General features: G+C 39.7%; 2 protein-coding genes across 11 annotated transcripts in view; one reads left to right on the forward strand and one right to left on the reverse strand.

Moving 5' to 3' along the window:
* CD47 (CD47 molecule) overlaps nucleotides 1-26,194 on the reverse strand; it is a 51,115-nt gene extending 24,921 nt beyond the window's left edge. For 8 of the 9 annotated variants that reach the window (XR_006718307.1, XR_006718308.1, XR_006718306.1 and 5 more), the window contains exons 1-3: nucleotides 21,705-21,810; nucleotides 9,897-10,244; nucleotides 2,261-2,350 (exon numbers count right to left, since the gene is read on the reverse strand). Coding sequence is in view for 6 of the 9 variants with exons in the window: in XM_045501917.1 (XP_045357873.1) it covers nucleotides 2,261-2,350; nucleotides 9,897-10,244; nucleotides 21,705-21,750 (484 nt within the window). In the remaining 3 variants the exon portion in view is untranslated. Of the gene's footprint in view, nucleotides 1-2,260; nucleotides 2,351-9,896; nucleotides 10,245-21,704; nucleotides 21,811-25,873; nucleotides 25,979-26,085 lie in introns of those variants that run through there. The other variant, XM_045501918.1, reaches the window with a different exon arrangement.
* The window catches only part of LOC123610831 (nascent polypeptide-associated complex subunit alpha, muscle-specific form-like), a 32,354-nt gene continuing 19,032 nt past the window's right edge, over nucleotides 13,799-27,120 (forward strand). For both annotated transcript variants that reach the window (XM_045501919.1, XM_045501921.1), the window contains exon 1: nucleotides 13,799-22,826. In XM_045501919.1, the coding sequence (XP_045357875.1) occupies nucleotides 21,285-22,193 (909 nt within the window). In that variant the 5' untranslated portion in view covers nucleotides 13,799-21,284 and the 3' untranslated portion in view covers nucleotides 22,194-22,826. The remainder of the gene's footprint in view (nucleotides 22,827-27,120) is intronic.

Raw genomic sequence — 27,120 nt, forward strand, 5'->3', positions numbered from 1 at the left:
TAGCATGTTCTTTAAAATATGATCAGTGGAATAAATACAAAAAAAGAGCATTCAACCTAACACAAAAATGAAAATTAAAACAAGATGCTTTTTTTGTCATCAAATTACTAGCAAAGATTTTAGAATTATAATTATGTCAGGATTAGGAGGTAAAAAACAGATATTCTTGGGGCACCTGGGTGGCTTAGTCGGTTAAGCATCCGACTCTTGGTTTTGGCTCAGGTCATGATCTCACAGTATGTGAGTTCAAGCCCTGCGTCAGGCTCCGCAGTAATAGTGCTTAGGATTCTCTCTCTTTCCTTCTCTCTCTGCCCCTCCCCTGCTCATTCTCTCTCTCAAAATAAATAAATAAACTTATTAAAGAAACAGATATTCTCATCTGTAGTAATTGATACAAACTTTCTAGAAAACATTTTGGCAGTATGTATCAAGAGCCTTAAAATACCTCTGCTGTTTCCAGTCTTACCTATCTTTAGCAGAATTACTTTCATAGTATCAAAAAACGTGGAAACTTCCTTAATATCTATCAAGATGAGAGCTAAGTAAATTATACTGTATCCATAAAAGTAGAGCATAGGCAGCTATAAAAAACTTTCTGAAAACAAGGGGGGAAATTAGGATGTAAGTATGTAAGTTATATCAGTCCATATATGGTTTTCTTTCTTAAAGAAAGGTTAACAAAAATACATAGAAAAAACAGAAAGGGAAGAAGAAAATTCACTATAATATACCAATAGTTTATTTCCAGGTTCTGGGACTTCAGATTTTTATTTTTTCTCTATAATTTCCAATTTTGTATAAGGGTTCTTAAAGTGGTATTTATTATTTTTTAAGTCCGAAAAAAATTGTAAAGCTTATTTTGTAAAAATAGGGCTGATAGTAAACAGGCTAACTCCTGGTTCAGTCAATGAAAAGTAATGTCATTAATGAGAATGCTATGATCAGCAAACTTCAATCAAACCAAATGCAACAAATCACACTGTTGTGAAATAATTTCATTATCTTAAAAAAAAAAAGGTTATTCTCTACTTCAAACATATGACATAGGCTTAAGGCCTGGGGCTGCCAATAAGGGTAAAGGCTTTCCCTAACATCAATACAGACTGAATAGGTCTTGATGCTGTATCAGTCTTTTCCGTGATACAAAAGACTTACCGAAATCCTAAGAAAATTTCCATAAGAAGTCTAGACACTTTTTTGAAAATAAAAGTTGTGAAATGTCTTGACAGTTGTCACTGTTAGCCCTTTTCTTCCCTTTCTTTGCCTTTTAGACAAAAGTTGAGAACAGCTTTGAAATCACAAAGCATTTCCAGAGTGTGATACATTGAGAAGAGCCCTTAGAATATATTATCAGTCATCTCTCTTCCATTTTCAGATCACTTTAGATTTCTGAGTAAAAGTGAAATTCATGAAATATACAATAAGCCAATCCACTACCACATTTTATTATTTTTTTTACTTTTTTAAAAGTTATAGAATGAAATAAATGAAATCAGCATCATTCACACCTTGCCTCGTATAAATGCTTGCTGGCCTTCAATGACTGACCTCTCACTGTGTGAAAGGGAGATGAGGAATACATCTCACATGTTAAAGTTTAGAAGTTTACACTGTCACCTCAGAACTTCACTAATTTAGTAAATTTCTTTTACCAAACCAGTAGGGAAATATGGTTGAGTATAAGCATCAACCAGAATACGTACTACCTTTTCACCTAGTAGTGACCATTCTACATTGTTAATGCTGATTCTGATATAGCATCAAGATTTTCCCTGACAAGTTTGGTCACGTGATTATTACAATAAAACACAATCCAAAACCACAATTTTCCTGTGGCCACTTCCTTACAGAATCATAGTAAGAATGACAACACACAGTTCAAATGGGGCTTCTGATGAACACATGGACACGGACAAGTGCAAACTGGGAAAATAAAAAGTATAATATTCTACCCTAACACTAAGGTGGGCTGCTACCATCTCTTTGCCAAAATAATATGTGTAAATGCTCTGAAAATATTAAACTCTACATAAGTTTAAGGTATTGTTATTGCTAGGATTCCCACCAGTCTCATTCTTAAGAAATTAAAAAAAAAAACAACCACTTATGAATCAAGAAGAATACTAAGACTGTATATTCTTATTTATCACATTATCACACTTTTTAATACAAGTCAGGTAAAATATTTCACAGATATTACCTCCCAGAAATAATCTTTTCATCATTAAAACATAAACAAAAAATAGAAATAAATACTTACTCACAATACCAAACTGTCCCCAAGAAAGCAGTACAGCCAAAATTGGGAAAATGACAATGAGGATATTTTCATTTGGAGAAAACCATGAAACTGGGAAGAAAACAAAGTCGCAATTAATATTTACTAGAATCATGTTAAGTCCTGACATTGAATAGTCAACAATATATTTTACTGTAAAGATAGAAAATAAAAATAATTTATTAAACCTGTGGCCTTAAAATAATTACAAATTACACAAATAAGTTACTTATACAACAAATTTTATTTATGAAAAAAGAAGCTAATTTAAGTGTGTTTTCCACGTTTTCCCTAACCTATGATTTGTGGAAAAAGACAGTATGGCACAGCTGAGAACAGGGCTCTGGCTGGCTTGAAAGCTAACTCTATGTTACAAGCTTTGTGACCCTGGACAAAGTCTTAACACCTCTCTGTTCTTCAGTGACATCAATTGTTAACCCCAGTACAACAGAATACTATACCCCGAAGGACTGTTTTGACTATTAACAAAGCTAATATGTGAAATGGGCTTAAAACAAAGCTTGACATGTACCAAGTACTCAGTCAACCTTCACTACAATGACTGTAACATTAGGTATTAAGGAAGCTTCTGTTAAGTGGGTCACATGTTACCTAGACAGTGAAAATAATAGTCACACAGTCTATATGAAAGAAATCGTGACATTAAGATATCAAATAACTTGAGAACTTTTTAAAAATTAAATTGAATCATATCTTAACACTAATACACTGATTTTATCATGGTATTTCTTCCCTAACAATAAAGCTAAGCAAATGCACTAAAAACATTTCAAAGTTTGCCTCTACAATGGGGACTTGCTGAAGAACATTCCTCAATACTGCCCAAAGCAAGCACTGGTGTTCCTCTGAAACCAACCCTATTCATTCAAATCCTCCCTGGCTCTGTCTTTCCATGTTGGAGTGTGAAGAATCTTGTGTGCTTTCGTACCACCATGATAGCCATGCATTTCTTGTGCTACTCTTACGTTAAAACCTGATAAACGTTCGCAATGATCCACACAAAATAACGTTACAAATTCTGTCTTAGAGATATGACCTTTCAGAATCGAGCATTTTGCCCTGTATATACTAGAGACTCAACGGTTTACTGCTGAAGGTTTAATCATGAGATAGTTTGGTGAGTGAATGGAAGACCGTATCTTAAATTTTGGGTTTCTACCAAGAGATGGATTTTCAGATACTCTGAATCAATACCGTAATTTCCAACTATATTACTGTGTATCTTCCTACACCAAAGAAAACCTATTTCAATTTGGCCAAAATTCCTACCAGGAAAAATCTTTGTAAATTATGCTTAAGTTTTTGTATCTAATGCCCAAAGGATTTAAAAGCTCTATGATCTAATGACTATTCTTAATCTACGTTCTCCATTATTTTGAGTTGTCTACATTAACTCTTTAATTCTCACAATTATTATATGAGGAACTGTTAGCCCCTCCTTAATGCTGAGGGAACTGAGGCACAGTGAACTAAGAATCCTAAGTATCTTAAGTTTTCATGTCCCAAACAGATTTCTGAGATTCCTCCCCCTACTTCCCCACCAAACTTCCCCCCTAGGGTTTCCCCATTTCAGTAGTATTGATGTCTCCAACTGCTCAGGCCAAAAATCTTATTGTCATCCTTGACTCCTTGGTTTCTCTGACACCCCATACCTGGTCCAACAGCAAATCCTGTGCGCTCTACATTCAAAATACAACCAGTATCTGATCAACATGAACAGTGTATGTTCAAGATGAGCTGACAACGAAATGTTCTTTCACTGACCTCCCTGCCTACGCAACAAAATAATCTCAGAACATATTGACAGAAACCTATTAATGAGAGATGTGTTTAACCATGGTCTGACCACTCATTTTTCACTTATTTCACAAACATTTATTGAAACTTAAGACCCACTGTGAATTTGGCAAGTAGGACCGTGAGCTTGAGCAGGGGAAGGAAATGAAGATCAGACTTTTGTGGGTAGTAAGGAGAGGTCTCTGGGTGAGGAACTGGATCTGCGCCACATAAAGACAGGGAAGAAGAGACACCAAAGGAACAGCAAATTCAAGCAACAAAATGGTGGCCACTGTGGCTAGAATTTAATGATACAAGAGGGGATGGGAAGAGTCTCCTGGGGTAAGGTCATATTGGGTCTTAATAGCTTGTAATAAGAGTTTGGATTTTATCACAAGAACAATGATAAGTGATTCGAAAGCTTCATCCAGGGGAGAAAAATGACCTGATTCATTTAAAATCTTTGCCAGCCACGTAGACAATGGATTAAGAAGCAGGACTGATCATAAAGTTGCTGCAGCAATTGTGTAGTAGCAGGAAAGCAACATGTGATCCACAGATACAATCTTGAGTTCATTTTCACTCCTCGCATTTAAACACATAACAAGGAACTGTTCCAAAGCAAGGTGATTAGAATGGGGATCCTGAAACATAAGCAATGGCTAGAAGAACCGGGGATTTCTACCTTAGAGAAAAACAAGCTTGGGAGAGAAACACCACAGCCTTCTTCATGAGAGAAATTACAGAATGTCAAGTTCTAGCTTGACTTAAGTTACAACTAGAACTGCCTACTAATAAACCAAGACCTTTGGGAAGGAAGAGAGTTTCATCATGTCACACGTTGAGGTAAAATGTCTGAATGACCAATTACCTGGCATGTGATAGAAGTACTTCATGAGTGAGATGGTGAAAGAGACTAAATGACTACTGGAAAACTCCAAGCCTCTATGCCGAAATAATGAGAAGTATGAGAAACATTTCAGTGACATATAGAAGGTAGGATTATAGAACAAAAAATATTGCCTAAGAGATGCTTAACTGAAACTTACTAGAAGGTTTATTCAAACTTCACACACTCTTTCCTCTCAGCTCTCACCCCAAGACTGTAATATGTTCTCCACAGCAAGAGTGTGTGCATGTGTGCATGTGTGCACACACACACACACACACACACACATGTACATGGTGGTCCATCATTCTCTCAGTTTAAAATCACTGCTTCAGACCTCTGGCATAATTTACCTCTTCTCACTGGCACGAACGTGTTACCTCTCTCTAATTTGTTAAGGTGGAGAGTCCGAGGGTCACCAAAGTGGACATTCAAGAACCAAATGAGATGCTGGGGGGAAAAAGCCAATGTTTTATATAAAACCACTTATATACCCATTAAGCTATTGATCTGTCTTGGTACTATTATCAGATGACTTTAACTATTGTTCCTCAAGGGGCGAAAGAGATAAGATACTTCTCTAAGGTCCTTCTCAATTTTCAATGTTTATGGTACTAAGAAAATAAACTAAGCTTAAAATAGTCCCTATTGGATATTTTTCCACCTTAGGAATAAGAAAGATAATCCAAAGGCAATGCTATTCCATTCAAGCTGTGGCTGATAACTCTGCCCATTACTCTGCCCCAATTCTTGTTCCGGTAGTGTGGTCTCAAGAAGATTAACTTATTAGTGGAAAAACAAAGAAATGATATTAAGAGGATATGGTCTATGAATGAGTGTTTAAATTTTTCTTCCCAGCCTAAGTATTCTAAAAACCCAGTACTTCACTCCTCTTATCACTGTATACAAAAGGGGTAACTGGAAAAAGTGAAGAGATCACTTAAATAAATTAAATGTGCCTTTCCTTCAAATATATACATGGTAAACCTTCACAAACACCAGTTTCCACAAAAGAAGGTTAAAATAAAACCTATAACACTAAAATTCAAGCCACATTTTTACGTGATGTTTCAGGACTGTGATGACTTTTTTGATGTGTTGACTAGGCTAGGCTAGTCCCCAGTTACTTAATTAAACCCATAATTCTACGGTGGCTCCCCAAATCCCTGCTCCCTACAAACAGCCTTTTATAATTCTCTCCCCTTGAAGAAGGGATGGGGAAGTGAATATGATGGATTTCATTTCCATGATTCTGTTGTGTTATGTATCAAAAAGGGATCCTGATGATGTGATTAAGGTGCCCAACCAGTTGGCTTTACGAAAGGGAAATTGCCTTTGGGAGAAGAGGGGGCTGGTCTTATCAAGTGAGCTCTGAAAAAGGTCTGAGCTTTTCCTGGAAAAGAAAATCAAAATGTGAGAGGGATTCTTTGTAAAAGAGGAAGGTTCTCCTTTGCTGGCTTTATTATATGGAAGAGGCTGTGTGGCAAGGAATGAGGTGACCTCTAGGAGCTGAGAAAAGCCCCTAGCAGACATCTAGCAAAGAAACAGAAGTACAAAGAAAGAAGTCCTACGATCACAAGGAACTGAATTCTGCCACAATCATGTGAGCTTGGAACAGGCCCCTGAACTCCATGTGAGAACACAGCCTGGCCAACACCTTGATTTTAGCCTTGTAAGACTCTGTATGGAGAACCTAGTTACACCATGGTCAGAACTGTCACTAGAAAACTAATACAATAAAACTAATACTGCACTAGGAAACTAATACAAGGATCTTGCAATGCCCTCATGTCAGCATTTGAAGCATAATGTATATCACGTTGACAATAATGGAAATGGCAACTCTGCTGAATTTGAACTGGCCTTTTTTTTTTTTTTTTTTTTTTAAGTTTCTGTCTCTGTGCTGACAGCAGAGAGCCTGATGTAGGGCTTGAACTCAAAAACCGTGAGATCATGACCTGAGCTGAAGTCAGACGCTTAAATGACTGAGCCACCCAAGCACCCCTGAACTGACCTTTTTAAATAAAACCTTAATAACTTCCTTGGAGAAATATAAAATTTTAAGCCTCCAAGCTTTTGTATCATTAATGATATAAACAAAGACATTAATAACAAATTTTATAACATATTTACATTTAGCATTTGGTTATTTACGAGGTATTTTCAAAGAAACCACGTACTATGTTGGTAAAAATACTGGGTTTTGAAGACAGACAGATCTAGGTTAAAATCTTGGCTGTGACTCAAACCTTGAACAAGTAATTTAAATCTCGCCTGTTGCCTCACCTAACAAATGGTAAGACCTATGTCTATCTCCTAGAGTTCTTGAGAAGATCACAGGACACAACATACATAAAGTATCTGGTATGTGCTCAAATAAATGTTAGGTTGTTTTACTGTTCTTATTTATACTGCTATCATTTCCTTGAAAGTAGGGATCACATCTTACTCATTACTGAATCCCTAGTGCCTAGCACAGTGCCTGGGAATAGTAGGTACTCAATAATTTTTAAGAAAGAGAAACATTAACTTATATACATCCCAAACAATTCTGTCATGGAGACAGTATCCCCATTTTACAGGTAAAAAATTGAGGGCCAGACTGGTTGAGTTTCTCAACCTAGTTTTCTTAAACTAGAAATGGTGAAGTATAGAAAAATCTTTCTAAATTCAAGTCCTGTGCTCCTTCCAAAAGTATAATGCTACACAGAGACACCAGAGGTATATAACACTCTAATTCATATATAATATTCTACACATTCAGTCCTAATGCTCAGAAAAGGAACACAAATGGTCACCATTACTCCACATTCCATTAAGTAGATTTCTCTATTAAGTAATTTCTGTTCCTCATTTATGCCTACATTGGCCAAAAAAAGCACAACATAGTGATAATGGTTTCTCCTGCTAAATCTCCAAAGTCCACATGATGGGCAAGCAGCACTACTATAGTAACTCTGTACTGCACAGTAAGAGTCTTGCCCCAAATTAACATTTTTGAGCAGAGGAGGTTTATTTCTTCCCCCAGTCAAAAATGGGTGTAAAACAGAGACAACACCAGATGCTGGCGAGGATGTGGGGAAACTAGATGGCTTGTATGTTGCTGATGAGAACGTAAGATGAAATAACCACTCTGAGAAACAGTTTGGCAGTTTCTTTAAAAACTAAGCATATACTTACATACAACCAGTAATCATACTTCCGGGCATTTATCCAGAGAAATGAAGACTATGTCCACACAGAAACCTGTACACGATTTTTCACAGCAGATTCATACAGTATTTTGAGGTTGGCTTTTTCTACTCAGCACAATGCCGTTGAGAACTATCCAATTTGCTGTGCGTATCAATAGTTTGTAATAAATAGAGAAACATTATTTCTATTTCATATTGAGGAAACTGAGGCAAAGAACCCATCAGAAATTTGCCAAGGGTCAGAATTTACCTATAACGAAGTTAAATGAAGACAGAAATTTTTTTTTTTTTAAATGGGGAAAATTAATCAGTGTTCCTTAAAAGTAGTCATGGGTTGGGGCGCCTGGGTGGCGCAGTCGGTTAAGCGTCCGACTTCAGCCAGGTCACGATCTCGCGGTCCGTTGAGTTTGAGCCCTGCGTCGGGCTCTGGGCTGATAGCTCAGAGCCTGGAGCCTGTTTCCGATTCTGTGTCTCCCTCTCTCTCTGCCCCTCCCCCGTTCATGCTCTGTCTCTCTCTGTCCCAAAAATAAAATAAACGTTGAAAAAAAAAAATTTAAAAAAAAATCTTACTTCATAAAATAAACATTCCAGGAACACAACCAACATTTGCAAAGCACTTTGATTTACAAAGAACTTACATATGAGATCTCATTTGATGCTCATTACACTGCAGAATACATAAAAGCAGGGATCTACTTTCATCCCCATCCCAGAGATAAGGGAGGTAACTTGGACTCAGAGAAGACAGTTCTCAAGATCATATGGGCAAATAGTTAAGTTGCAAAATAGGTGAACGAATTTAGATTTCCTGATTCCTAATCCTAAACACTGTCAAAAGATTCCACCAAATTAAACAGGTCATTCTCAGTCTGATGACAGACATTTTATAATGTCTCAACACTAGGGGAAGACAAAGAGGTGATCCAACTGAACTGTTCTGGTCCCATCAAAGCAGAGGTTCTCAAAGTATGGTCTAATCCTAAAATCAGTAATATGTCTAGTGATTCTAAACAGATACTTAAAACAGAAGGTCATGATGCACTTGTATGTGGTTGAAGAAATCAGATGGCACAATAAAGAAAAGAAAGCAGGTTGTTTACTTCAACTAACTACTGCTTTATACAACTCACCAAGCCAAGTTTGTGAAGAAAGGGCAGAACCATGGTGCTATAATCAAGGCTGAATTCAAATACACTGAATTGGATCTCTAGTTCTTCCAAATCTTGGCCAATGAAGAAAACACTAAAGCAAAGCTAAGCATAGGAAGCCTTAAGGACTCATCCATGATAATCTGATTTTTTAATCTCCTGAGTCTCCTAATCTAGTCTCTGCAGAGGGGACACGGCTGGCACTCGTCAACCCTTGGTCAAAGTGTAAGGTTAAAGAAAAGGCCAAATAACTGGAAAGAGGCTGGAAAATTAATCACATGAAAGAGAGTACTTTTGATGGCAGCAAACAGAAATGCAGCATAGATGACCTTAGGACTGTTCACCCCAAAGGAATAGTCCTGGGACCAAAAGTGTGAGAACCACACAATATACAAATTAACCAACAGCAAAGGAGTTTTACTCTGAAAAGTAGAAAAGCAAGTAAGATAAAACTCATGATCTTAAAGCTGATAAACATTACATCAACATTATTAATAGCCTGTGCTTTGCCTAGCCCCATTCTGCCCCCTTTCTAATAGGATCAGGATGCTACAGGACAAATAAATGAGAAGCTTTTATAGAAATCTTACCAATACGGTATTTTAGTTCTATGATGGTTTCGCCTTCTCTGCTTAATTCTGTTACTTCACAAGTGTAGTTTCCTACAACAGCCTCTTCCTTGTTCATCTCCAAAGAGGCAATGCCATTTAGTAATTTTTGTGGTATGATTTTTGTACTCTTAAATTTATTGTCGCGAGTGGTCTTTTCTACAGCGCCATCAAAGGTGAAAATGTCTTTTCCTCTAAATTTCCACTTTACATACATTTCATTAATGTTTGTGGCCTCCACATTATTAACATAGCATGGGATGATAACAGTTTCATTGCAAGCAGTGTATTCTACAGATCTGGTTATGTTAAATATTAGCTGAGCCGAACCTGAAAAAGAAAAAGAAAAAGAAAATTGTTTCATTTCATTATAGAATTCTATACTTTAAGATGTTACAAATCCTTAAGATAAAGAGCAATGCTTCTCTTGTTCATTTAAGAAAACAGTGCAACTATACAGAAGACAGGCAAGGTGAAAAAAAAACCCAAATTATTTCAATATTAATGTGCACAGCTGGCAGAGAACACTGTAACTTTTCCTTATTCAACCTCAGTAATACAAAGTACACATTACCATGCATCTTGGGAATAAATTCAGCAACCCTGCTGGAACATGCAGGTGTAGTATCTGGCTTTGGAAGCTTTGAAGTAATCGTTATTGCCTACTGATATATGTAGAAAAATACTGTCCTCACCATGTGAAAATTTTGAACAGAAAATCAAACCAAACATTATATCCAATCTCAACTTCATATACTTCCTCCAAATAGAACTTGCTAAACTGATAGGAAGTTTATCTCTATCCTTATGTTGCATTTCCAAAAAGATGATGGAGTCTACTATAATATAAAAAGGTAAACCAGATGAATCACATCACATCTCTCCATGAGGATGGAAAGTCTTAGAATGCTAAGAAGAAAAAGCACTTTCTGTGGCTTTCTCCCCACTGCAAAATACAGACAGCAATACTCATTTTGTACGTATTAGAAACGAGTATATACAATTGAAAGGCATTTTCCCACCCCTGTATTTCATTAAAACTATGGAACAACAATTTCCAAATATGTATTACAGGTATTCTTTCCTCCCAGAAACCATAAACCTTTCAAAAGAAGCTAAAAAACAAGTTAAAACCAAGAGCAGATACTGCTAATAAGTAGGGTCCAGAGTAATCCTCTCGTATCCATGGTCATATTTTCTGTGGTTTCAGTTACCTGCAGTGAACCAGTCTGGAAGCAGAGAATCCTCCTTCTGGCACATTCTATAATTCTACATATTATACACTCATTTCATTATAAATTTCTATATTTTAAGATGCTAGAGTAGCCTAACACTATGTCACAGCGCCTACATCCTTCATCTCATCATGTAGGCATTTTATCAAGAGAAGGTACTTTGAGAGACCACATTCATATAACTTTTACTATAGTATACTGTTGTAATTGTTCTATTTTATTATTAGTTACTGCTGTTAATCTCTTACTATGCCTAATTTATAAATTAAATATTATAGATATGTATAGAAAAAATAGTATATATAGGATTGGTACTATCTGTGGCTTCAGGCTTCCACTGGGCGTCTTGGAACATATCCCCCCGCAGGTAAGGGGGACCACCATATTTTATCCAGCTCTTCTCCATATGATAAATTATTGTTGCCTTATAAATGAAATCTAAAATGTGCAAGAATATGGGGAAATTATAGCGGTCTTCCACATTGCTCAGCCATTTATCAACTCTTTTACCTAAGTAGTTAGCCGGCTCTTTCCTCAAAAAAACAAAGCACTAACAAATATAAATAAAACATCATCTTCAATAGCTCATCCTTAAGATTTCTTCTTTCTACATTCATAAAATGGGAATAAAAATCAGGGGTATAGAATGTTATTATTCTAGGAACATAATTATTATTTAGTAACTGCCCACTTAGTTAAATGCCAGGATGCATAGTGGAATATGAAGTGAACAATGTTAAGAAAGCCTGAGTACAAAGCAAGCAATTAACTTAACTTTTCTATGCCCTGGTTTACTCTCTGTGAGTAAGAGGATCAAAAACAAACACTGGCTACTTCACACAATTGTGGGGAGCACCAAAGGAGAAAACTTCTGGGCAAGTGGTCTCTAACAATACCACACTCTAAATATGAGGGGCAGTACTGTACAAGTGAGGCAACATAGCCTTTTCATGTGACAATCTGGACCTGGCAGGTCCAAACTGTTATATTTCTGGGAATGTGCAGTTTGAACCAACTTTGGGATGTCCACCGCTCACCCCTTCCCACTTCTCGGCATTGCTTGCCATCCAAACATTCACAAGTGCCAGGCAAAACCTGTACTTCCAGTAATTGTCCCTAGCCTTGGGGTTGTGAATTATTCCCCCTGAGAAGGAAGCACTGGAGGTGAGGGGGAACTACAACGTACAAAAAGGAGAGAAGTATGACGTTGGAATTAAACGGAACGTGTCAGAAAATATAATGAAAGGTTTTGAAATGGACAAAAAGATTCCTGAGTGTCCTTTCAACAGAGTGCTAGGAATTGTGTGACAAATTCCTTGGGAATATCTGATTCTGTAGAGGGCTTGTGCCTTTCACTGTGTTTGTCTGTCTGGGCTATTTTACAATTTTGGTAAAACTGAGTAATGCAAATGATTCATGTACATAGAGACACAAATAAACTTTGTTCTGTAATTGACTTCTCCCTGCTGGAAGAAGAGAGGATTTCAAAAAAGTACATTTTATTGCCCTGAGGATACTGACCAGTCTTGCATCTGTTTGAAAATTCATTTCAGCATTCCTGATTGCCTATAAATGTGTCTGTTCTCTCAATTTTCTTTTAAAATTAAGGTGGCTTTATCATCTTGCTGGCTTACTTATTAATTAACATGCGAAATAAAATCTTTGACACTTGGTCATTTTGTATTTGAGTCAAGATAAAAAAGAATATTTCTAAAAATTACCGTTTAATAAAAGAGATAAAAGTGAAGAGCTCAGTTCTCCTAACAAACTTTTTTAGTAGGCTCTAAGAAAGAAATGGCTGGCAAATACTCCATAATTTCATAACTTACATTTAGAGAATGAATTTTCTAAAGAATACAGAAAGCACTAATTGCACTCCATTATTTGTTGTAACAAAAGAATTTTATAGCTGAAGCAATTTAAGTAGAATAAATGCTGTCAATAAAATCCAAAGCAAAATTGACCTGGATAAGCCATAACTTTAATAACCCTTGTACTAATTAATAAATAAAAGTAGTCCAAATATACCACTCTACTAGCTGTTAACTACTAGCTCCATCCCTACAAACATTTATTAAAAAAAAAAAAACCTATCACCTAGTAAAATTATCTGATTTGGGTTTTCTCTCTTTTGTGTATTGCTTTCTGATGAAACATCAAAGTGAAGAAAAGATTTAAAATAGAGCAAATAAAAGCACATAGGCAATTAACATGAATAATTAAATTCTGATATGCCTATAGCAGTCTAAATCAGATAGGAATAGGTAAGTATAACCATCAGTGATACAAGACCTACAGATAAATTAACAAATGAAATGGTGAAATTATTTTATATAAAATGCCAAAAATACTGGACTTCACAACCTCTGTAAATACAGACCACCAACTGAAACCATCTCATACCACAGTCCTGAAAACAGCTATTATGTGTTGCTGACAGGGCTCAATACATGGTGGTCACAGCACACAAGTCTAGCTCAGAAATGTACAAATTCAATAAACATTTATTGAGAATTACCTGACCTGAAATATTTTGATAGGATGAGAGGATACAATGATGGGGGTGGGGCGGGGGGAAGAAAAGAAAAGAAAAAAAAAAGCAAGAATTATCTTTTAGAAGCTTTCGATTCTCACTTGGAAGAATGATACATACTTTTTGTAACACAAGGTCCTAAGTGCTATCCTTTGGTATGAAGAAAGTGCTATAGATGGGCAGGAGTGTAACCAGTCTTACAGATGTCTAAGAAAATTTGCATTGCTACCAAGGAAACAACAGAAGACTGTCATAGATGCCACCCATCTCAAGTCTTCAATCTTTTATCTTTCTATATATGCTACGTAAAGCCTCTGTCCTTTGCAACAACTCTTAAATCACTCTTCTTTTGCAGGAGCTTATCATATACTCTCCAAAGGAACCCTATTACTTTTTTTAATTTAAAAAATTTTAATGTTTGTTTATTTTTGAGGGGGGAGGGGCAGAGAGAGAGGGAGACAGAGAATCTGAAGCAGGCTCCAGGCTCTGGCTGTCAGCACAGTCTGACATGGGTGGGGCTCAACACAACAATCCTCGAGATCATGACCTGAGCTGAAGTCTGATGTTCAACTGATTGAGCCACCCAGGTGCTTCAGGAGCCCTATTTCTTAATCTGAGTCCTTCACATGAGAAGCCAGAAGCTTCCAATACTTCCCACTTAAAAATTTACCTACAACCCCAACTATCCACAACCCCCTCACCTTCCTCCTCTTCAGAATTGCATCCCTTCACCTGTTAGTTTTCATTTCTGGCTCCACACCCACTCATCTCCCTAAGGACTTTCCCTAACTGATTATCAGCCTCCTACATCCTTTATGCCATTCACATAGGGTTTTTTGTAATACTTTTAAAAATGCTTAAATATTAGCCAATGTTTAAAAAATCATTCATCTCTTCCCTAGCATCCTAAAATAATCTAAATGCATTTCTTCACCTCCCATTCACTTCTTAAATCTCTGCCGCCTGGCCTCTACCTCTTCTTCATTATAATAGTTCTTGCCAAGCCCTAATAATCCCATGTGAAAAACTGGATGTGCACGGTTTTCTCTGTATCTTGACTACTCTATAGTTCCTCAGCCAGTAGGCAGCTCCTTTCTTGCTCTTGTCCCTTGGCCTCTGCGATAGCTCCTGATTCTGAATTTCCTCTTACTGCTTTGTCCACCGCACTTCATCTTTCTTTCTTTACTGAAATCTATTCCTTGACTCACAATAAGTATCAGTGTTCCTCAGAACTTCATAACCAGCACTGCCCACCTTCCTCCCAATGCCCCAGGTCCAGCATTCTCCTTAATCCACAGTTTTAACATCTACACACTTTTTGTTTAACCAAGCCCCAACTTTCTCAACTGCAGACCTGGAAAGCCAACACTCTGCTGTGCACCTCCACTTGAATGCACTATACTTAATTTAAAATTTGGACAACATGTCCAAAAGCCTATTTACCCTCTTCCTATCCCCCTCCCAAATACTCACCATCCAAAGTATTTTCTATTACCTATTCATCAACAAGACCTGGACCTAGTAAGAATCATGCTAGATTTCTCCCTCTCTTTAGCCATGAAAAATTCTTGATAGGCTCAACCTATTATTTAATGGTTCCTCAATCCAATGTCTGTTGTATGAATTAGACATTTATCATCTTTCTTTTGAGATACTGCCGTAACCTCTTGACTAGCTCCTTACCTCCAGCCTCAGTGTTTTCCCATCTTAGCCTCAATGTATTTTCCACAGTTCCCAAAATAACTGTTCTAAATGCAAATGTGCACTCTTTTGCCTAATACACTTTAACAACACCCCCCGCCCCCTTCAAGCTAAATTCTAAGTGCGTTATCATCGAATGCAAACTAGATCCTTCAAGATCCTGTCCAGCCCCACCTCTTGTACTCCCTCATTTCCAAACTAAGCTCCAATCATAATGACCTCTTACAATTCCATGAATCTGCAAATGCCCTCTCATCTCCATACCTCTGCACATGCTGGCAAACGTGTACAGGTAAGAGTACACAATCTGGAGTCAGACCTTGGCTCAAGACTTAGCACTTTATACTTGTATAACCTTTGTCACGTTTTTTAACCTCTGTACCTCAGTCTCCTCATCCAGAAAATGTGTAGTGACAGTGTATACATCATAGAGATTTTAAGACTTAATGAGATAATAAATATTACGTTCTTAGTGCAGTGCTTTTGCATACATAGGAAATGTTCAATAAATGGCAGCTATAGTCTGCTACTTTTGGTTCTTCCTACTAAAACACAATGGAGATGTTCAGTCCTGTCCTCCCCTCCTTCCCTACCACTACTCAGTCGTATTCATCCCCTCCTTATTGCTCATACTGCCCCCTGTTCAAGTTTTGTCACTGCACTCAACTACTGAATCCTGCAATTACTGTTTTCCTTAACCGAAATCTCCATTAGTCTCAGAAGGCAGAGAAACAATGACAGTGTCTTCATTTGGTATCCTATGTATGGATCCAGGGTCCAACAAATACAAAGCAATACATTCCCTATGAATGTAAAAAAATGTAAAGTATGAATTCCAAGAAATCAAAATCTAAACACTGTAGCAAAAAGGATTCACTCTTCTTTCATATGTCCAGTGAATCTTCCACTGCTTCTCACTTCAATAGACCTCATTATGGAATTGAGAAGCAACATAGTTTAGTGGACAATCTGGAACAAGTCAGTTGCAAACTGCATGGAAGAGTTTCTTAAGAATTACATGAATGTAATGATCTTCCTAGAGGATGGTATTTAAGCTAGGTCTTGAAGGAGAAGTAGGAATGGTATAGAAAAGGAAGGGCTTTCCAGGCAGAGTATGTAACATGCACAGAGGAATAAGGAAAGTGGGTAACAGGAGGCAGAAGATTATTCAAGTGAACACTAGGAACAAGGGATGGTAAAGAAATACTGTAAAGGCTTCCCTGCATGTCACTCTGAGCAGCTGGGACTGGATAATATAAGCAACAGCAAAACACTCAGGTTTACTTGCATTAAAAAAACAGTACAGTAGTATGAAGGGTAAACTGAGGGCAGGAAGGGAGATAGGAAAGGAAGGCCCACTAAGAGATCACCACTACAATAGTCCAGGTAATTGACACCTGGAGAGAAAGCCAAACATTACAGTAAAAATCTAATATAATCAACATATGTCGGATGTGGGAAACAAGGGGAAAGAGGAAAGAATTAAAGTTATTTACTAAGAGTATGTATAACTCATTAGATTGTGGATTTTATTGAGAAAAGAGTTTTGGACATTTACAGGGGAATATTCTTTCAATATTTAATAGGCTAGGTATTAAAGTACCTGCAGTACAATGAAATGAGGATGTCCAATAGTTCCCAGGTCATATGGATCTGGATTTAAGAAGAAAGGTCAGAACTATTAATACCTGGGAATCACCAAGATAACAGCTGGTAAGTGAAAATTGTGAGCATAATCAAGATTGCCCAGAGAGTACTTGCAAAGCAAACAGCAGGAAGAAGAGAATAAAATGTTGGAGAACACCAAGATTTATGGAAAAATCATTAAAGAGGAACAAATCAAGGAAGTGAGAAAAAGAAGTGAGAGCAGCAAAGAATACCACTGCAGACCACCAAAGAAGGGTCTTTATATGAACAAAATAGTTCTTAAATGGTATGAGTAAAGACAGCCTCTAGATTAAAAACTACATTATTAGCTTCTTTATCTACACCAATATCAGCAGACTAGTGGGAGCAAACATCATGCACTGGGAAGTGAATGGGTGGGAAGAAGGAAGAAGCAGTTATTTTTTTCAATAGATTTGGCAGTGTAAGAAAGCAGACAGAGAAAGCAACAGAAAGAGTCTGGAAAAGGGGACAAGGGCAAGGTTTTTTGGTTTTTCTTCTTTGTTTGTAATAGGGGGTAAAACTTAAGCATGTGTGTAAGAAGCCAATGGAGAAGGAGAGATCTAAGATGAAAGATCTAAGACCAAAAGGGGTAAAACTTGAGCATGTGTGGAAGAAGCCAATGGAAAGGTAGAGATCTAAGATGAAAGAATTAAGCTGTCTGGGCAAGTCTCCAAGATGGTGGAAGTGAAAGAGCTGTAGACAGGTGAACCTTTCCTTGGAAAGGTGAATGGGTATACTTCTGAAACTGGGGAAGGGAGGAGAATGAGATGAAGGCCGCTTAAGATATTGCAGATAAGTTTAGTAATGGTGGGAGGGAAGCTGAGCGAGTCCACACCACACATCACTATTTTTTGCAGTAGAGTAGGAAGTTAATTATCTGCTTGAAATGGATGTTCAGGAATGGGGTAAGAAGCCTAACAGTCACTAAGGTAAATGAAGCAAAGCTCAAGAGTAAAGATAACAGCTCAAAGTGAATCCTACCAGTTTTTGCCATTAGATCAAGCCCTTGGTATGAAGACCTGGAGTCTCAAACTGAATCGGGTTAGAATTAGGGTCAAAAAGGAGGATCTAGACAGCTCTCTCCCCAACAGAGACCAAAAAAGCCCTGGAGGAAAGTAGGGGTGTCCACAAGGTGTTCAGTAATCCCCCACTAGATTTAAAGTGGCCTTATGAGGACAGAAGTGGTCAACCTAGAATTGCAAGGGAGAGAAAGTTTCAAGTTAGTAACATCCAGAATTATGGGCTTCTCAAGCATTTAAAATACATTAAATGTCACCAGGAGATAAAAACAAACAAAATTTCCTATCCTTTATATACTACATTTTAAGTTACTGAGAAGCAAAAGATCTGAAATTTATCTGTTATACACAAGAGGGCCTTACAAAGTGCTTAGAGCATAGCACGGGCTCATATTTGCTCAAAATGGAAAAAGGAGTTTTGACAGACCTTGCAGTTGCCAAATGCCTTACCTTACCTTTTAACTGTAAGTGTGACATGTATCCAAATATGCACTTTTATTCTCTTAATCTCAAACTCTGGGGTTGACCAGATTCTGAGTCTTATATAACTGTTCCACAGATAGCAAATGTAATATTCAGAGTTTAGAACTCATAATTCCCATTTCAACTCTACGTAACTACAAGGAAAAGTCCTTAGTCTAGGTATATCGGGATCAAATTTCTTGGGTGCTCTATGTACTTTAGTACTACATGAGTTTAACGAAATCAATCCTACACTATTATTTTTGCTCTTTTGTCATGCAACTACTATCTGCACTAGGACACAAAGTAAAAGTAGCTTTATGACAACCCAAGAGTGCACTATATTAGTCTGAGTGAGACACAAAATATAAAAATATAGAGATTTTTATCTTATATAAAAAGGTAACAGCAAAAACCTATAATATGGCTGAAATGGTTATAGGAAAATTATATCACAAAAAGAACATTAAAGTATTAAAAACAATGCCTATATAGCTATAGATGAACTAACATTAAGGAATACAAACTTGGTTTTAATAATATGAGTGATTACTGTGGACTTAGAATATTTATCAAACTTGGGAAAAACACCTATTTTTCTTCTTTAGAACCTGGTCTTTCAAATCTCCATTAACAGCTCAGTGGCAAAGATAAAACATCTGCCAAAATACAGATGACAGCATGAGCAAGTGTCCTAATGGTAGGCATTTAGTGTAATGCTTTAACACACTGCCTCTAGACTGCTGGGGAGGCCCCATAAATAAGTACTTTTAAATAGGCATTTACTTCCTTAAAATGGCAACTTGTGTTTAAAAGCAATACATTCTTTAAGAGAAAAGAAAACATTTTCATTTAAGCAAGACACGTTACTACCAGACGTAGATAATAAAAATGTTTTTTAATCAGTGTACCCTTGATTTTAAAAACTCACTTTGAACAAAGAAAAATCATTCAACCACTGAAAAGACAGTCAATGTCCCTGCCATTATTTGAGTAAAGTTTTATTTGCCAGTTGCTGAAAACTACTGAAACTGCTGATGTGCTTTAAAAAGAAAAAAAAAAAAAAAGTATAATTGGGCTTATAGGGGAGGGGGGAGGAAAGGAGCCTAGTAATTCATTCTGCATCTTGTAAACCAACAGGGGGGTGGCAGTTTGCCTGAAAGTAGATGAAAGGAGCATTTTAGATAACTTCTTTTACCACAAAGGTCAACTGAAACTGTAGTGTCTTCAAAAAAATGCCTTCGATTAACAGTCATCTATAAATGAAACTGAAAGCAAAATCAAACTTCAGTACAAATAAACCTATAAATATGTGACTTTCTTACTCATTTTGGATTCTAAACTCAGTCTCTTAAATACCCTGGTTGGTAATTACTTGTGTTCTGAGACTGTTAACATATCTTCATACATGTCCTTTTTAAAACCACATATTAAACACACACAAAATCTATTATATCTTATGACAAACACGATCACTTCTTGTTTTATAGTCAACAAAACTCAAAAGTATAATGCCTCTATTTTTTTTCCAGGTTATTAACTAACTACACTAAAGTACTATAAATTGTGAATTCTGTGACTGTGGGGACTTGAGCATATTTATATTGTATGTAAATGAGTACCAATTACATGTGATCTTAACTATTATTAAATATGGCCTAACAAAAATCCTATCTCCAAAAGTACCATTATAACAGTTCTTTCCAATCTGCTTGAAAACAGGACCTCTGTTTTTAAAATACTATATGACTTACACTTCTTATTCTTCAGACTAGCTTTGATGCCAATGGTCTGAGTTATTGGTATTTTATTACAAATTTGTAATTTGGTTCAACATGAAGGCTTTCTGATCCTACAACAGGTTTCTGAAAGCAGTATTATTTTAGGTATAGTAATAGTAATGGCAATAAGCCACTAATGATAACAAGAAAATACTACCTGATCTAATAACAACTCTTTAGATAATAAAGATATCATTAACAGCTCCAACAACCCAGGATGTTTCAGAGACTGAGGAAAGTGGTAACCAAGGATTTAAAGGCATAATGGAAGTGGCTTGAAGTCACAAACCTTTATAAATGACACAAGGAGGCTAATAATCGGTTTAAAATCTAATTAATTTAGCATTCTAGAATTCAATTTAACAATTGCTTCCTACTTTTACTCAAATTCAGTTCTGAATCTTACAAAAAGTTCACAGAAGACTGTACAGATGTGAAGTATTACAGGCACCTGAGAACCACAAAAATTCCTATTCCTCACTTTTTACAGAGGAAGCACACGTTTAAAAAAAAAAAAAAAAAAAAGCATTAATGGATTCCAAAAGCCTGGGGGGACCAAACGCCTTTGGCGTTGAAAGACACCAAATCCCACTCTGCTGCAAATATGTTTGGACTCTATAGAGGTTACGGTCTTCATATTTCAAACGAAATCTGTATTACTATTAAGACGGTTCGCCCAAATAAAGTAGAAAAACTTGGAACGGGCAATAGGGCGTGGGGGTGGGTAGCGAGAGTTTCCAGGTAGCTTATTTCTAGAGTTAAAAAAAAAAAAAAAAAAAAAGCACTCAAAATATTCTTCCTATTAAATGCTGGGTTGGAAATGCAACTTAATTGTGTCCTTTATGTTTCCTTAACTCCTATGTTCAAGTGGGAGGGCAAACAGGAGAAATCCCATCTTGCAGACTTCGCCAAAATGCGCACTTCTATCGCAAGAGGCCCGGGCCCTCCCACTCTCCCTCCTTCATCCCCAAATGCGTTTAAACACAGAGGAGGAAGCGGGGTGCAAAAGAGGGGGGGGGGCCAACAGTTGCCACCCCTCGCCTCCGATCGCGCTCTTTCTCTCCACAGTTAATATCTGCGCGAGGTGCACGGCTCAGAACCTTCTTCGGTGTGCATCTGGAGGTGGAGTACGGGGGGGGGGGGGCGGTGAGGGAAGGAGAGGAACTCTTCTCCCACCGATGGGGGGAAAAGGAAGAGAAGGGAAAGGAAGTAAGGGGGCGCAGGATTACCCGAGGGCCCTCCCACGCTCGCACCCGGAGCGTGCAGGGCCCGAGCGTCCCGCGCTCGGACCACCCTTTCCAGGGCGACGCCGAGCCAGCCGGGGCGCAGCCCACACACCCGCGGGGGCGCCGAGACACGAGTCGCCGACCCAGGAAAAAGGGGCCACTCACCGCAGCAAGCCGAGCCCAGCAGCAGCAGCACCACCAGGGGCCACATCGCGGCCGCCGTGGGGTCGCCGCCGGCGCCGCCGCAGGTGTCTGGAGCAGCCACCGAAGCAGTCACAGGCAGGATCTGCCGCCACCGCCGTCACAAGCAGGACCGGCCGCCGCCGTCCGTCACTGGCAGGACCCGCCGCCCAGGCTGCCTGGCCGTGCGCACGCGCGCTCCTGCCACCCCCCCCCCCCCCCCGCTCGCTCCCCTCCCACCCTCCCGCTCTCCCGCCGCGCGATACGCGCACGCGCACTCGCCCTCGCCCCGCCGCCGGGGCTGTTGACGCGAAGCCCTTCGGCTTTGCGGGCTCGAGTCCGCCCTCCGGTCTGCTCCGACGAGGTCTGGGTCCCGCTCCCCCGCAATGGCACGCGCCGGACTTGCGAGTCACGTCCCGCCACCCTCCACTCCCCACCCCCACGGTGTATTCGCCAGCCGCCACAGGAGGCTGAGCGTGTGTTCCTACGTTTACCCGGGACCTCCTTGCCCCCGCCCTCTCCGCGGTTCTCTCGTGCCTCTCACACCACCCAGGGCCCCGTGCCCTCCCTGCAACGGTCCTCTTCCGCTCTCACTCCCACCGTCACGCTTCAGGAGCGCCGCCTGGCGCTGCGCTCCCCCGACCTGGGCGTCTCCGCCCACACGAGCCCCTCCTGCCGCGTCCTCGCCCGAACCTGTGCCTGCGCCCCCTAATTGCCGCCTCGGCCCCCCCCCTCAACGCGAGCGCACTCGCGTAGGGGCGTCGCTACGCTTCCCGACAGTCTGGGAGCCCGGGGCGCCTCTCTGAGTGTTGGGCGAGGGGGCGGGCCTGTCTGCGGCTAGGTCCCGCTCGCCCTCTTGGGCGCCGCTTCGGTCCACCTGCCCCACAAGCTTTTGTTTCCGGTGCGGTTGTGGGCTCCCCTCGCGCTTTCTCGCCTTGTTCTTTAGTGTGTTTCTCCTCTGAACAGGGTTCCTCCAGCACCTTCCGTCGTGGTGGTAAACATCTTTAGGTGTGGTTGACGCCAAGCCCCCAGGTTCAGTCAGGCACGGTTGTAAACGTTGGCTGACACACTCAAGACGTCCCTTCCCAGGATCCTCAATTGAGCCTGGTGAGTGACCCCAACTCCTGCAGCCCGCTACACCGTTCGGGGTTAGCGTGCTTGAAAAATGGGTTCAAAATGTGGACAAGGCCTTTGACTGTCTCACTGAATCATCATCCTTCGTCCTGAAGCGAAAGTCCTTTTACAACTACAGGTAACACTTAACCCTAAATGGTGAACTAACTCCTTAAAGAGTCCGGCTCCGGTGGCTACCTTAATGGGGTGCATATATGTCTGCTCCCCTTGGTTGTTTTTCTCTTATCCGCTGGAAAAGAAAGCAGTTTCTCACCACAGTATCCTGCTTCTCCAAATCCTCTACCTGTGATGTCTCTTCCATTGCACCCCATCCCTGTCGTAATAAAATCCAGGAAATAACAATTGCCACCCCCGCCCCCCGACACTGTAGCAGTATATTGTATACGTGTGTAACTTTTTTCTATAATTATTATTATTATTATTTTTTGGTCTGGACCTCTTGTGCACAGCATTATCGATTCTTTCAGAGAATATTTTAAGTATTTCCTCCAAGACTTCCTATCGAACTGTGAAAACAGAAGGGGTTTAATAAATGTGTTGATGTGACTTGAGGCAAGCATTGTTCCAGTGAAATTTGTTTTTTAATGATTAGAAAAAAAGAAAAACAGTTGCCTAGCAGATATCTCACTAAAATAATGGTTAATAATTATGGTGGTAATGATTTGAATGGCAGCCTTGACACCCTGAGGCTACCAAAGGGACTGATGGATTCTCCTCCAACTGCTGCTTATATGGATACAAAAGAATCATCCACCAGACTTTGAGCATTCGGGACATTGTGTATCACAGAGCAGCTGGTTGGCTAAATAAGGCTGTCAGCTGTCCCTGAGACCAACCGACCCCCCTAAAGCTGAAGAGTGACTGGGAAGGACTGTCCCCAATCTTCAGAGGTAGAGATTGAGGGATGCTCTGTTTCATACTAGGAGCTGCCGAGGCTATGAGCTTAGTGTAGCTGTGTGCAGAAAAGGCAGTAGGCTCATGTCAGGTGAATGAGAGGCCACCTGGGTGACTATTTCTACTCTTGGGAATGTGTTTTGATGGTGAAGCAAGAGGAGGCCTTTTCCAGAGATAGAATCCAAATCTCTCTTAGATAACCTTGGGCTCTTCTCTCCAGTATCTAACCGCTTTACATTTATGTTTCCCTTTTAGTGCTCCCAAACCTTTTTATTTGGATTTTGAGCTCATCTTATCTTTACATAAGGGATTTTTTTTTGGGGGGGGGGGGAGGGTCGTGGAGGGGAGGGTGGAAGGCAAGGGAGTAATACACATTAGAATGTTTTAAACAGAGGTAATACACATTAGATTTATCACCTAAATTAGTCTTCATAACAGCCTTCGAACAGATATTATGATCTCCATTTTAGCAATGAAGAAACAAGGGTAGAGAGAGATAACGAGCATTTTGTCCACACTTATATGTGATAATTCCTCTCTGTCTCTCATTTATGTCTATCTCCCTTGTCCTTTTTCTATCTCTTCCAAGAAGCCTTTCCCAAATGCTACTTTTCCTCTTTCCTATAATTCTCCACCACTTAAAGGATTTAATTACCTCTTCCATCATACTTTGTTCATGCTGCTAATAAAATATATCAATACATCTTTCTACATATTTGTCTCCTCTTCTATCATGTCAGCTAGGAGAAAATGAATTTTTTCCTGGGTATATTTGCATCTCCAGGGCCTGGCACAGTGCCTGGTTGAGACCTAAAGAAATCAGTGTGGTATGTAGTATATAGAAAACTTTAGTCTAGCTTTGAGTTACAGCTCCAGCCATGTACTACCAGGTAACCTTAGACAAGTTACTTAAACTTTCTGAGCCCTAGTTTCTTCATTTGCAAAAGCTAGATGATAAAGATAATAGAAATTAAATCTTCAAATTGCCTTAACAGTGTAATAAGTGAACACTGTACACTTATATTAAACAGTGCCTGGTGTACAGTAAGCACACAATATTAGCTCTTAATATTATAGTCTCCTTATAGTGAGATGGTTCTCCTAGAATAGAAATGAAAATTATTATCAAAAGGATCACCAGTTGCTGGTCTGGAGCCTTGAAGAAGTACTGGGACTTGGCAAAATGTCTACATTTGATTCAAGCTAGAGGCACATGTCTGTGCCCAGTGGGTAGCCCTTAATCCTCTTGCTTTTCTGAACACTTTGTTAGTGATTGAATGCCGAGTGGCCCACATCTCTGACACCTGGCTCAGGGCCCAGTGTCCTAGGATGTTATTTCAACTTGACCTAGTTATTAAAGCATAGGAGCTCCAGTCATCAAATAAAGCGATGTAGCAAGGAGAGTCTGTGCTCTCTGGTTAAGGACTAGGTTCGGATGGTTAGGCAGCTGGGAGATATTGACATGTGGTTGGAGAGATGGATTTGGCTTAGGGGGACAGAAGGAAGGCTTTAGCAGCAGGAAATGCTCTTCATCCTTGCTTGTGCTTCAATTAGGAGCAAATATTAGGAACAGAAACTGCCTCCATATACGAGGATGGCAGGACTTAATGGTTCCAGGTGAGAAGTATGCTTCCAGAGTGCTGACAGTTGGCTCTGGTGTAACTTTCCTTCTGGATGTCAGATGTGCACAGGCGTGTTTTACTTAAGTCAGGGGAAACAGCATTTCCTCCTCCTCTTCCTCCCCCTCCTCCTCCTCCTCCTCCTCCTCCTCCTGTTCTTGCTGCTGCTGCTGCTGCTGCTGCTGCTGCTGCTGCTGCTGCTGCTGGAGGCTACCCATGTAGGGGGCCCACACATGACAGCTGGAAAGCACGAGAGAAAGCCAGCTTCTAGGTTAGGTTGTAAAATCACAGCAGGCTTATTTCTTTGAGAGCATGTAATGTTTGGGGTCCTGGGAAGGCCCCTCTGTATCTTGCCTAACTCTTCCCTTTGATGGCAGATAACATACATGTAGTGGGTACATACTATGCACCAAGACCTCACTGTGCTAGTGCATTTATTTTCTATTGCTGGCAGAACAAACTACCACAAATTTAGGGGCTTAAAACGACACTCATTTATTATCTTACAGTTCTGTAGGTCAGAAGTCCACTGGACTCCGCTGGTTTCTTGGCTTCCGGTCTCACAGGACTAAAATCAAGGCGTTGCCTGGGCTGCTTTCCCTTCTGGAGGCTCTAGGGGAGAATCCATTTCCAGGTTTATTTGGGTGGTTGGCAGAGTTCAGTGTCTGAGGTCCCCATTTTCTTGCCGGCTGCCATCTGGGGTTAGGGGGGCTGCTTACCATCTAGAGGCCTCTTTTGGGTCATTGTGTGTAGTTGCATGTGGTCTCTGAACATCTCAGAGCTAGCAGTGGTACATTAAATCCTTCTTATGTTATCACGTTTCTTCTGCCTCCCCTTCCTCTGCCACATTTCTATGACTGACTTTTCTGCCTTCCTCTTCTACTTTTATAAGTGCTCAAGTGATTAGATTGGACCCCTCGGTAATCCAGGATAATCTCCCTATTTTAAGGTCTGTAACCTTAATCACATCCACAAACTCTCTTTTGCTATGTAAGGCAACATATTCACAAATTCCCAGGAATTAGAGTTTGGCAATCTTTGGGAGGCATTATTGTGTGTACCACAGCTAGGTTCTTTTCATATTTATTCCCTTTATCTTTGTAACAGCTCAGTAAAGGAAGCGTTGTTCATATCCGTTGTGTATGTGAAGAAACTGAGCTCCAGAGAGGTTTGTATCACAGGTGACTTACTTTGCCCAGTGGATTAGTTTTCTTAGGTCTACCCTAAAACCAAAAAACGAGGAGACTTAAGAAACATTTATTCTCTCCTAGTTCTGGAGGCTCAAAGTCTGAAAATAAGGTGTCAACAGATCCATGCTCTGTCTGAAGTCCTCGATAGGAATCCTTCCTTGCCTCTTCCTAGCTCTTGGTGGATCCTGACAGTCCTTGGAGTTCCTTGGCTTGAGCTGCAACACTCCAATCTCTGACTCCGTCTTCACATGGCCTTTAACATCTCTATGTCCCTCTTCTTTCTAATTTTTTTTTTTTAACATTTATTCATTTTTGAGAGACAGAAACAGAGTCCAAGCAGGGGAGGGGCAGAGAGAGAGAGGGGGAGACACAGAATCTGAAGCAGGCTCCAGGCTCTGAGCTGTCAGCACAGAGCAGAGCCCGACACGGGGCTCGAACACACGAACTGTGAGATTGTGACCTGAGCTGAAGTCAGACACTCAACCAACTGAGCCACCCAGGTGCCCCGTCCCTCTTCTTATAAGGAGACCAGTCATTTGATTTAGGGTCCACCCTAATTACAGT

The sequence above is a fragment of the Leopardus geoffroyi genome, chromosome C2 (genome assembly GCF_018350155.1).
Source record: "Leopardus geoffroyi isolate Oge1 chromosome C2, O.geoffroyi_Oge1_pat1.0, whole genome shotgun sequence".
Classification (NCBI taxonomy): domain Eukaryota; kingdom Metazoa; phylum Chordata; class Mammalia; order Carnivora; family Felidae; genus Leopardus; species Leopardus geoffroyi.